The sequence below is a fragment of the Pteropus medius genome, unplaced genomic scaffold, assembly GCF_902729225.1.
Source record: "Pteropus medius unplaced genomic scaffold, Ma_sr-lr_union100, whole genome shotgun sequence".
NCBI classification, from domain to species: Eukaryota; Metazoa; Chordata; class Mammalia; order Chiroptera; family Pteropodidae; genus Pteropus; species Pteropus medius.
In genome coordinates this window covers 25,217,081-25,230,274 of record NW_024349800.1, presented here as the reverse complement: position 1 = coordinate 25,230,274, position 13,194 = coordinate 25,217,081, and the positions used below count along the sequence as shown (strand labels likewise).

Here is a 13,194-nt window from a genome sequence, read left to right as displayed (position 1 = left end):
GTGTGGCTGTCTGTTTTGATTCTTCTTGGGTAGCTAGATGCCTAGGAGTGGACTTTCTGGGTTATATGGTAAGTGTATGTTTAACTTTATAAGAAACTGCCAAAGTGAATGTGCCATTTTGCACCCCAGCAGCAATGTATGAGAGTTCCAGTTGCTATACATTTGTACCAATACTTGGTATTAGTGTTGTGGTTTTTTTTAACTTTAGCCATTTTAGTTCTAAGCATATTTTATGTGCTTATTGACTGTTTATCTTTTTTGTGAAGTATCTGCTTAAATCTTTTGCCTATTTTTTAATTGGATTGTTTGCCTTATTAATAAATTGTAAGAGTTCTTAAGTCCATATTTTTTGCAGCTTTTTTCCTCTAATCATTGACTTGCCTTTTAATTACATTAATGGTATCTTTTGAAGAGCAAAAATTTTTAATTTTGTAAATTCTAGTTTTTTAGCTTTCCTTTTATGTTTCATGCTTTAATAGCTAAGGAATTTTTACCTATTCCAAGGTCGCAAAGATTTTCTTCTATGTTTTCTTCTAGAAGTTGTATTATTTTGAGCTGCATCAAGCTTCCAACTTCTTTTTTTTTTTTTTTTAAATTTAAATACCATAGGCATAGCCAGTTGTTCCAGAATCATTTGTCATAAGACTGTTCTTTCCCCATTAGGTTACTTTGACACCTTCGTCAAAAAACTCAGTTGACCATTACATATGGATCTATTTCTGAACCCTATTCTCTTCCATTGTATCTTATGTCTGTCTATACATCAGTATATCAATACCACACTGTCTTAATTTTTGTAGTTTTTAGTGAGACTTGAAATCTGGTGCTGTGAATCCTCCAAAAACGTTCTTTTGTTTTAGATTATTTTGATATTTCTAGGTGATTTGCATTTCCTATACATTTTAGAATGAGTGGGTAGTTCTACAAAAATACTGCTGGGATTTTTATTGGGATTGTGTTGAACCTATATATATCATCAATTTGTGAGAATTGCATTTTTTTTCCCCAATGGCAAGTCTTCCAATCCATGAACATGAAATATCTCTCCATTTATTTAAGTCATCTTTAATGTTTCTCAACAGTGTTTTGTAGTTCAGTATGCAGATGTCGAACATCTTTTGTTAAATTTATTCTTAAGTATTTTTAGTGCTGTTATAAATGGAAGTAGATTTTTAAATTTTTTCCAATTGTTTATTGATGATAATATTGAATTACAATTGATCTTTGTATATTGACCATGTGACCTATAACCTTGCTAATAAATTCACTTAATTTTTCTTCACTTTCTAATATGTATGCCTTTTATTTCTTTTTCTTGTCTTTTTGCACTGGTTAGGACCTGATGTTAAATAGAAGACATCGTTGTCTTCTCCCCTGTCTTAGGAGGAAAGCATTCAATCTTTAATCCTTAAGTATGTAATGTTTATTGTTGGTTTTTCATGAATGCTTTTTCTCAGGTTGAGGAGTTTTCTTTCTATTTCTAGTTTGCTGAGTTATTATAGTAAATGGATGTTGAGTTTTGTCAAATGCTTTTTCTCCGCTTATTGATCTATAGTTTTTCTCCTTTTTTATATCAATATGATATATTACATTGATTTTTTGAAAGCGTTATACCCATCTTCTGGGGGTAAACTCCACTTGGTCATGAGGTATTTTTCTTTTTATATATTACTGTATTTGACTTGTTCATATTTTGTTACAGATTTTTTGTTTGTGTTCATGAAGGATATATGTAGCTTTTTAAATGATATTTTCTTCAAGTTTTGGTATCAGAGTAATACCGACCTCATAAAATGAGCTGGAAAGTATTCCCTTCATTCTCTTTTCTGAAAGAATTTGTGTGGTATTATTTCTCCCTTAAATATATGATAAAAATCAGCAGTGAAGTCATCTGGGCCTGGAATTTTCTTTATAGGAAGGTTTTTAAATATGAATTCAGTGTCTTTAATTAATATAGTGCTATTCAAGTTTTCTCTTCTTGAATCTGTTTTTGATAATTTCTGTCTTTCAAAGGAATTTGTCCATTTAATCCAAGTGTCAAATTTATTGGCATAAATTTTTACTTTTTATTATCTTTTGTCTGAAAGATCTATAGTGATGTCCCTGTTTCATTCCTGATATTGGTAATTTGTGTTTTATCCCCTTTTTTTCTTGATCAGTTTAGCTAGAGGTTTATTAGTTTTATTGATCTTTTCAAAGAACCAGCTTTTTAAAATATCATTGATTTTCTCTATAGCTTATCTAATTTATATTTCATTGATTTGTTCACTCTTATATTTAGTATTTCCTTCTTTGTAATTAATTTCATCTTAATTTCCTCTTTTTTTAGCTTCTTATAGTGGAAACTTAAATCATTGTTTTACTTTTCTAATATAAGCATTTAAAGCTGTAAGATTCACACTAAGCACTGCTTTAAGTGTTTCCCATAGACTTTGATATATCTTGTTTCATATATATTAAATACAGAGTATTTTCTAATTTCTCTTATGATTTTTCTTTGACCCATATGTTGTATAGTAGTACATTGTTAATTTCCGAATATTTTCAGATTTTCTGGATACTTTTCAGTTATAGCTTTCTAATTTAATTCCATTATAGTAAGAGAACATACTCTTTGTGGTTTCATCTTCTAAATTATATTGAGAATTGTTCCAGATATGCATGAAAAGAATGTAAATTCTGCTGTTATTGGCAGAGTAGTCTATAAATGTCAAGTCAAGTTGGTTTGACTGACTGGTATAAGTCTTCTATAATCATGCTCATTTTCACTTGTTCTATCAATTAATAGGAGAGTGGTGTTGAAATTTCCAGCTATAATTGTTAATTTATATATTTTTTTCTTTTAAGTCTGTTTTTACTCGTGTATGTTAGAGCTTTGTCATTAGGCACATATACATTTATAGTGTATTGACTCATCAGTATGATGTATTCCTCTTCATCTATAGTAGAACTGCTTGTCTTGATTTCTCGTGTTCAGTATTAATATAATCACTCTAAACTTCTTTTGTTTAAAGTTTAGATGACATATCTTTTTTTATTCTTTTATTTTATTCATCCTTTTTGTGTTTCTCAATTTAGAGTGTATGTCTTGCAGATAGCATATTGTTGGAAATTGCTTTTTTATCCAGTTTGACAATCTCTGTCTTTTGATTGGAGTATTTATTTCATTTATATTTAATGTGTTTTTCAGCTGGAGTTTCCTTATAGTTTCTATTTATTTGTTGTGATTCTCCATGTGTTTACTCAATAATATCATTTTTCCTTTGAATATATTTATAATAGTTGCTTTGAAGTCATTATCTGCTAAATCCAACATGCAGGCTCTCACAGAATTCGTTTCTGTTGAATGTTTCTTTTTCTGAGTGGGTTGTACTTTTAAGTTTCTTTACCTCCTAACTTTTAGGTGAAAAATGGACATTGTAGATTATCTCTGTGCAACTCTGAAATCTGTTTTGGTTTTGTGAGGATTATTGGTTTTTTTGTTCTAGTAGACATTTAACTTGCCTGACCCAAACTGCAAAGTCTGTCTTCCCCATAGGATGCAGTGGATGGTGTCTCTGCACAGGTTTGTTGTTTTTTGTTTGTTTTGTTTTTGTTTTTTGTTTTTTTCAGCTGTCAACTGCTGCTGCTTTAGCCTGCTACCCAGGGATCATACCCACCTATGCAGTTTAGTAGTCAGCCAAGGATTCAGACAGAATTTATATTCAGATTGGGGACTTACTCGCTTAGTGGTTCCCTCGCTTTATGGGTTTCCTTTAGATTTCTAGTTGTTTCTCCAGTCCCACGTCTGACCTTCACTAAGGCTTCAGCTGTCAGAAGCTCAAGCTGTATGTAGTTTGGGGAAACCATTCAGTCAAATGTACAAGAAACTCCCACATCTTACCAAGAGCAGTTCTGTCTTGCAAGAGTTGATACCCCACCCTAGTTTCTGCTTGCCTTTTTAGCTGAACTTCCTAGGGTCTTCCATACACTTATATAGTTTAACACTTAGGTAGGAATTTGGGCAGAGTTTATACTCACATTTTAGATCTCAGGTCTAAATTTCTCCTTTAAATTTCCAGCTTATCTGTTTCTTTGAACTCTATCATCTTTTCTCTAGTGCTCATATAGTTGCAATTTTCTTCCCTGAGCTGGGAGGTTGAGAAGTGCCCTCAGGCAAGAAGGCCATAAAGTTTTTACCTCCTGCATCTTTCAAAAGTAAACATTCAGTTTCTACCTGCCTTTAATTATTTGCCAGTGCCTGGAAATGGTTGTTTATAATATCTTTGTTCTGTTTTCATCATAGTTTTCTTTGGAAGGAATTGTGTAACCTCTTTACACTGTCATAATTGATGTTTGAGAAATAGTGATCCACTGTATAGTATCCTTATCTTTAAACATTGTTTTTAGAAAAATGCTTCTTTCTCTTTTTCTTTTCTGCCCCTTTCCTTTTTCTACTAAACTGTCAGCCAGACAGAAGTTCAGAATACTGACTGCAAGAATGCCCAAGTCCAGGATAAGTTTGTTTCAAATCTCCTTCCCAATATCATTTCTCTCCTACGTCCATTTTTACCTTCATAGCCCCATCTCCTGCCTGAGCAAAAAACATTTTAAAGATTTTTTGAGTTCTTCTCTAATTCTCAAATTGTGTTTTTCTCGGTTATAGTTATTTTTTACATGAAAATTTTAGAATTAGGAGATGACTTCACTTTCAAAGTAAATTCAGAGAAATAAATATGTATAGTTTTCCTTAACATTTTTCTATATTTAATTTCACTGGAACTTTGATTTCATTGTCCTCATTTTTTCCCCCAAAGGTTTATGCCAAATAGAAGAAAAGTAATTAAAATGAACCCCTGTTAAGCACTTTCAGTTTGACTTCCTCACATATTTACTTTTTATTCAGAGGTAATTTATTAGTTTTAAAAAAACAATGTTTTTTTAATGCTTTTATTGTTTGGAAGTAACAAGTACATTGGAGAAATATATGGGATTTATGCTCATAACATTAATTTTCTGTTATTAGGGAAAAAGGAGAAGCCAAAGAAGTTCACTAAACCACCAAAAAAACAGATGTCTTCACCCTGTGGTCATAAGAAAGAAAAAGCATTGGAGAAGGTAACTCTAAATTATCTGTTACTATTCTAAAGTTTATATTGAGAAATAAGCAAGCAAGTGTAGCCAGGAAAAATCTGAAGAAAAAAAAAAAAAGTAACGAATACCACAATGGAATACTAGCAGTGTAAAATGAATGAAGGAGTTCTATAAAGACTGATTTTAAAGATCTCTAAGATATATTGACAGGTGAAAAAAGAAAAGTGCAGAATAGTGTATAGTGGCATATTATGCTACCATTTGTGTAGAATAGATGAAGGAATATGTATGAATTTCATTGTATATACATGAAATCTCTCTGGAAAGCTACACAAGAAATTGGTAAGATTGGTAAGATTGCCTCTAAGGAAGGGAACTGAATGAGAACAGGCTTTTTACTATATGTGCTATTTATGCCTTTTGAATTTTGAACCAATATTATTTATTCAAAAAATGGCATACATAATTTAAAATAAGATAAATAAATAGACTATAAAATAAGTAAATATACTTTTAAATAATACAGACTTTAAGATTTTTTAAAGTAAATTATATTTTATGATCTTTGAAAATAATTCTTATTTTCCTGTGATTTCAAAGGAAGGGGTAAAAAGCAAGGTAGGAATAAGAGGACAGTAATAACCACTGTTGGCTGAAAGAGAAACCAAAATATATGAAAGGCTGAGGTTGAGACAAGTTTCACACAATTACATTGAACAGGTTGTACATTTACCTTCATGTTAAGTACTACAGACACACAAATGGGTAAATTCTAAAAGGTTACATAAGTGGGACTTCAAGGGCAGACAAATAAAACTGGGTTCAAATTCTAGGTTTCTTTCTCTTCAGACAAGTTTCTTAACTTCTCTGAACCTATGTTATTATAGAGATAATAATAGCACCTGTCTCACATGGTTGTTGCCAAGACTTAAATGAAATAATACTTGTAATGCTCTTGGTATAGTATCTTGCACTCCATAAATGTAAACTCTTTTTATTATTAACTATAACACTAAGCAGTAAATATGTTCTAACTGGGCCTTACTGTTGTCAACTTTTTTTCAGTCAACTACTAGAGATGTGTCTCCTTTCGTGTGAGTATTACTCTTAACCCCAATCAGATGTCCACTCTTAAAGCATCAGTGCTGACTTTCATTTAATTTTTTCAATAGTGTAAGTATGCAGAAGAATAAATGGGATGCTACAAGATCTTTGAGATTCAACCAGGATGCACAAAGAGAAGATGGTAAGTTTTATTATTTGGGTAATGTACAAATTAGGTCTAAATAATAATAAAAATCTTTTATGAAGCATGCCGAATCACTTTAAAGGTTTCAACTGGAATAAGGTCCAGAATTAGCACATTCCCTTAGGCATCAATTAGAGCTTCATTACTAGATAACATATTGTTTTATGCACTGACTTTTTCCCACTACTTTCACTCCAAAGATGACAGAATGTGTTTTAGGCCGATTTACAATAATCTTAATCACAGAACGATTTTCCATGTAGTATGAGCCATTTTGCCACTTGTTGCCTAAAATTCTTCAAAGATAAATAGATGTGTGTGCCTGTAAAATAATATTTCGTGATAGTTTCATAAACTCTTGATGATTGCAATCCTTTTTAAGAAATAAAAGTGATAAGTCATTCTTATAAAAAAGTAAGGTTTATTATTTTTTACCTTCAGATCAACGACGGATGTCTGAAATTACAGGGCACCTAATAAAGATGAGATTGGGTGATCTGGACCGAGTCAAGTCAAAAGAAGCAAAAGAAGTAAGGATTGTGTACCTAGTATACTGTGCTTGCTTAGATATACTTTCCTACTTTACTTACTTATTTATTTTTAATGCCTATAGCACCTGGTATTCCTAGGCGGTTTCCCATCCAAGTACTAACCAGGCCCAATCCTGCTTAACTTCCAAGATCAGATGAGATCAGGCACATTCAGTGTGGCATGGCCATAGACCCTACTTTATTTTTATCATGAGGCGTGTAAAGATGTTTTAGGCAGAATTTTAAAAAAATAATTTAAATATTTGTATATATTTTATATTCTGTACCAGTTAACCAGTTTATTCACGTAAAAGTTTTCTGCCACCTCCAGTTATCCCTGGTCCATGGATAACACACATAGTAAAGTACATTATCACTGAAAGTGTAATGACACACCAAGAGTAGATTAACTGCAGCTGACCAAATGCCAACTATCCAGAGGGCAACTTTCTGGAAGTTGCTGATTTTGATCAACCCTGAAGCCAATGCTTAGATGTTATCTCTAAAATAAGATGTTATCTTGCTGAAAATGATGACTAGAAGTACCTGTACTTTTACTAGAATTACATATTAGTCATAACATGTATTATTACTATTGATATTATATAACTATAATAACTTTTGCCCCTAATTTTTAAAAAAAATTTGGTTCCCTATAAAACTCCTAAAACAGAACATAAGAAAAAGTCTTTATGACCTTGGACTAGGCAAATATTTCTTAGCTACAACACCAAAACCATGGTTTATAAAAGAAAAAAATTCATCAAAATTTAAAAGTTGTTCTTTTTGAAAAACTGTTAATAGAAGGAAAAGACAAGCTGTAAACTAGGAGAAAATATGTATAAAATACTTATCTGGTAAAGGATTTGTATCTAGAATATATCAAGAACTCTTAAAACTCAATAAAATAATTCAATAAAAAGAAATGGGCAAAAGATTAACTATACACCTCTTGAAAGAAGGATACGGGGCAAATAAGCACCTGAAAAGATGCAACATCATTAGTCATTAGAGAAATGTAAATTAAAACTTCAATGATATATCACTATACACCAACTAGAATATCTAAAAAGAAAATTTTAAACATACTGGCAAGGATATGGAGCAACTCGAACTCATATATAGCAAGTAGGGATGCAAAAGGAATGATCACTTTGGAAAAACAGTTTGGCAGTTTCTTATAACATTACATATTTACTCACCATACAGATCAATTCATACATGTTTATAGTGGCTTTATTCAAAATCATCAAAAACTAGAAACAACCCAAATGTCCTTCACCTGGAAAATGATTAAAACTGTGGTATATATTAAAAAGAACAAATCACTGATACATGCTTCAACATCAATAAGTCTCTTCTACATTATGCTAAGTAAAAGAAGCCAGATTCAAAAGGCTACAGACTGTAAGATTCTAGTTCTGTAATGTTCTGGAAAATGCAAAACTGTAGGACATAAAATAGATCAGCAGTTACCAAGTAGTGGTAGTGTCAAATCATTTGACTTAAAAAGACGCACAAGGGGATTTTCCTGGGGTGATGGAACTGTTCTCTCTCCATTGTAACATTGGTTACACAATTGTATGCATTTGTCAAAACTCAGAAATGTTTACTAAAAAGGGTGAATTTTAATGTTTGTAAAATTATACATGTAAATTATAAGTCAAAGAGCCTGAATTTTAAAAATCAAAATGTCATTTTAATAAAGCACAACTGTTATTGATTCTGTAAAAATAAATGAATTTGCTCCTTTATCTTGCAGTTTGCAGGAGGTATTTATTCCAGGCTTGAAGCGCAAATTAAGGCCTCAGTGCCAGTGAGTGCACGTCAAGGCAGCACTGAGAAAAACACAAGGTAAATAAGCATAAACAAATTCAGAATACCATTGACTTTGAAGTGATCCTTTTTTAGGGACAATTATATACTAGAAGCACATAATTTGAGTTTTGTTTTGTTTTGTTTCAAGGATTAGATCAAGACATCAATAAGAACCAGATTTCAACTTAAAAGTTAAGACTTAAAAAGATCATAAGCACAAAATTTAATGAAAGTACAGTTTTTTTAAAAGTTTTCTGTTTATTAATTAGGCTCTGTTCTGACCCAACTGCTGATAGAAATGCAAGCTATAGTCCTACTGTGAATTAGACTTTTTGTCCTGTTTATTGGTTATATATTACTTTAGATAAATCATTGAAGTCTTTCTCATTCCTTGTTTTATTTTATTTCTCTCCATAAAACCTAACTTGTGGGTCCTGTGTCATTTTATATCACAAATTTTCTTTTAAAGGTTAAGAGTTTCTGAGATTTTATCCTTACTACTATAGATCCAAATGCCATATCTGCAATTCTGAAATCCAGAAAGCTTAGAAACTCAGAAGATTTTTTCATATGTCTGTGTCAGCTCAAACCTAAACTGAGCTACTATGACACTACTTATAGTTTTTGTTTATCTCACTTGTTACTGAAGAAACATTAATGTGTTTGATTATGAGGCACTGCTCCAGATCTATAATGTACAATATATGTACCATATTATCCGCCCCAAATCAAAAATTATCTGAATTCCAAAATACATCTGATTCCAAGTGTTTTTAAAAATGGATTATGGAGCTACATGAAGTTTCATTAAATTTGATACCGTCAAGCAAGTATAACCTAAGCAACAGTAACTTTCTATTGTTTTAGAAGCACCTCTGACCTTCTTTTCTGTTTAAAAAATCTAGGTCTAAAAGCCGTTGGGGTCCAGGGCGCCCTGTGTAAAGCACCTTAACTAAAAAGACAGAAGCCACACCTTTGGACATCAGAAATTGCTCACTTCTTGAAGATCTTCAGAACGATGACTTCTAAATGTTTTAAGTTATTTATTAATTATTCTTGCAAACCACACAAATCATAATGCTAAGGGAAGTATATAGTTAGGTCTTATGAAATCTTATTGTAAATTGAAACTTCTTAAATCTAATGTTCCTTTAGTGTGATGCTAGGCTATGTAGAAAATTAATATTTACACATTTGCATAGTTAAGACTCCTAATATTTGTTATCCTTAATTTATTTATTTGAAAAAGAAGAGGCCTAAACTCTCAAGTAGCTAGGAATTTTTAAGATCTTAGAAAATTAGGGGAACACAGCTGGTAGTGGTACCGTGCATGTGCACTGATTGTAGTGTGTCTTTTGGGCTGTAAATCTTGGGATAGCATTGAGAAGTGCAATTTGTGTGATAAACTCCCAATGATGCTAATTTTAAGTTTGCGTGAATATTAAGGAGTGACAGATCTCAAGACTTCATTAAATAAAGTTTCATGGTGAGGTATTTCCTGTGTTGGGCAGAAGGGTTAATTTTTTTTCAGCGTTATTCTATGGAAAGCACAATGTTAATCCAACTTTTTTTCTTTTGCTTTTTAATGCTTATCTGTTGGTCATCTGAGCTGCAATTCCTGCTTATTACCTCTTTCCTCTATGAAGCCAGTGCCATTCTGAATTTGTTAAAATAACCATTGATAGTGTTAGGATGGTAAATCATTTCAGTTGTATGAGACACCCACTATACTGTTCTCAGGGCTCCAAAACCCACCCATATTCCTATAGCCATTCAAATAGCCCTTTAAAAGTTACAATTACTAACTACTTTAGAGATATCTGGAAGGAAAGATTCCCAAATACATTTGATAGATGAAAAATTGCATACATTCAAGAGAAATCAAAATTCTGTAGATCGTGTTTTAATTTTTCTAACCAAGCAGAAAGAATACTCAGGGAAAATTTTTTCCAAAGCATAAGCACATAAAAATTATGTTTGGAAATTATTTATATGTAGGTCTCTGAAAACTTTAAGATGCATTGTTTCTAATTTTAGTCTTCATTTGCCTTATAATTGAAATTTCTTCAGATTATTTAGAGAACAGACTTTGATAATGTGTGACAAAACAGCAATTTTTATTGAAATTTTGAAGTGTTATACTCAGTATACACGTACAGAAATGATTATTTTTAGTGAGTGTTTTAGTTGATAAAACTAGCTGTTATTTAATGTTACATGTATGGCTCGGCCAAGGTTTTTGACCTTCTGTTTGGAAACTTTGTTGCAGTTTACATATTTTTCAATTGATATTTTTGAAATAGATTATCAAATTTTTATTTTCAAAAGAAAATGTTTTATAGTACATGATCTGTAAAACCCTGCTAAAATACCAGAGTCTCGGTTAGTTTACTACATTCTCTGATTAAAAGGAATTAGGTTTGTACATGTTATCTAGTGCTGTGATGGTCACATCCAGAAGAGGAAAACAAGCTCTTTTGATTTTTAACTGATGGTAACAAAGCAACTTGCTTCTCTCCAGTGGGGACTGAACCAATGAATTGATTTTTACAGACCAGAATTTATCAAAATTTGTCTTCAGAATGTTCTTTTTATTTTGTTAATATCTGTAGTACAAAGCATAGGTACCATAAACATTTTAATTAAATTCTTAATAGCATTTCTTTTGCCACATACTTTAAGGTTTCACCTTGCATTAATTCTGAATTCACATTTCTTTAATTGGAATAAACGTTAATGACAAAGTAGTTTGAAAAGTCCCTTGATCTGAATTATTCCATCTTCTCAGAAAGGTCTGAGTGGGCTCTAGATCATAGGTTCTCATGGAAAAGGTGAATTTTGTTTATTTTAAGATTGTTTTAAATGAGATCATCCTGGTAAAGATTCAGTAAAACATTTAAAGGATAAAATACTGCAGAAAAGATTATCCGGTAAGAGAGCTGATTCCACCCCATTGCATCATTTTGTTGTTTTCCTTCAGAAAGATAGCCAGATATTGTGAGATGTGCTAATTGCTTTGGAAGCTGAGGCTGAAGCCTTATCATGTTAACCTGCTAAAGGCAAATCTTAGTATAAAAACAAACAAAAAAATTCCTTTCATCTCTAGTACCTGGAATTAATTCTTTAGCCAACCTTCAACTGTTCATTGAGGAACTATTGTAAATCTCACCTTCTCACGCCTTTCATTTAAAAGGCGCTGGGATACCTGGCCAGTCCAGTTCTAGTGGGTTAATTTTCCCACCCTCATTTAAAGCTAATTTGTTGGAGAAGGTGATATAGGGATAATATTTCCACCCTTACAGGATTGTTGGGGGATTGAATGACATAGATCTAAGACAATTAGCACAATACTTTCTGACTAATAGGAAGCCCTTTATAAATGTTAACTATTATTGTTGTTGCATTGTTATTTTAATATTAAAAAGTAGACACATTCTTTAAGATGATAGTTTGATATCCCTCTTCCTATAACTTTAATATTAAAAAGTAGACACATTCTTTAAGATGATAGTTTGATATCCCTCTTCCTATAACTTGAGCTGCTAAGACTTATGTACATTTGTGTGTATCTGGTGCAAGAAAGAAAAGAGGCACCTAATACTTTGGTGGTTGTTATGACATTATTTGTTACTTTATTATACTAAATGTCATGCCTTATATAGGCAGAGTAAATAGCATTTGTACAAAGGGGTAGGTTTCCTGATCTATGCTGTTTTCAAAGAGGTTTACTGAGGGAAAGAGTGAAGGCTACACCATAGCTCTCCATCTCTTTCCTTGAGAAAATGTAGCTAGTTTGGCTCTTACTACTTGTCTGTGACAAGGTCCGTTCTTATCAAACTAGAGATAGTGTAGAATAGTAGTTGCTAAACGTGTATGTTGTGGATGGTGCTCTCTCTCTTATATGCCACAGCTCCTTTAGTCTCACAATGACCCACTTCCCACCCCACCCCTCCCCCGCAAATCAGGTATTATCCCCATTTTTTTAGGTGGAGAAGAAAATTCAGAGAGTTAAAGTAACCCACACACTGGGCCTAGCAGCATTTTCCAACCCCTTCTTGAAACAATTTAACCTTGGATTGCCTGGCTCACTGGCATCTCCAAGTTGAAAACAAGTGACCCCAGCTCACTTTTTGTAGTTCTGGTCTTGTTTATCCAACATGTCTACTTGACATCCAATTGGAATACCAGTAAGTGTCTCCAACTCAACATAACCAAAACAGAACTTGTGATGTTTTCCCCAGCACCCGCTACAACTCCCTGCTTGTTTAAGCTCAGTTTTCCCCAATTGAGTAAATGGCACTACTGCCCACCCATGTGTACAAGCCAAATACCTAGAAATTATTCCTTATTCTTGTCTTTACTCCCCCACATTCAATTCATTAACAAGTTCCATTTATACCCTACATCTCTTTCCTTCTCTCCACTTCTGTTATCACCACTCTGGGTCATTAACATCTTTGACAAAGTGCTATAAAAAAGACTCCTAAGTGATTCCCTGGCTTCCATGCCAACCTTCTACAAAAC

The 13,194-nt window shown here is 32.4% G+C and overlaps 1 protein-coding gene and 1 pseudogene across 6 annotated transcripts in view; one reads left to right on the top strand and one right to left on the bottom strand.

The window, feature by feature from the left end:
- Positions 1 to 13,194, top strand: part of SANBR (SANT and BTB domain regulator of CSR) — a 54,831-nt gene that overhangs the window by 39,539 nt on the left and 2,098 nt on the right. For 4 of the 6 annotated variants that reach the window (XM_039887065.1, XM_039887063.1, XM_039887067.1 and 1 more), the window contains 6 exons: positions 5,006 to 5,097; positions 6,139 to 6,167; positions 6,246 to 6,319; positions 6,764 to 6,852; positions 8,615 to 8,706; positions 9,576 to 11,417. In XM_039887065.1, coding sequence (XP_039742999.1) covers positions 5,006 to 5,097; positions 6,139 to 6,167; positions 6,246 to 6,319; positions 6,764 to 6,852; positions 8,615 to 8,706; positions 9,576 to 9,612 — 413 coding nt within the window. In that variant the 3' untranslated portion in view covers positions 9,613 to 11,417. Of the gene's footprint in view, positions 1 to 4,796; positions 4,888 to 5,005; positions 5,098 to 6,138; positions 6,168 to 6,245; positions 6,320 to 6,763; positions 6,853 to 8,614; positions 8,707 to 9,575; positions 11,418 to 13,194 lie in introns of those variants that run through there. The other 2 variants (XR_005658211.1, XR_005658212.1) reach the window with 2 other exon arrangements.
- Positions 6,927 to 7,045, bottom strand: LOC120622238 (uncharacterized; annotated as a pseudogene).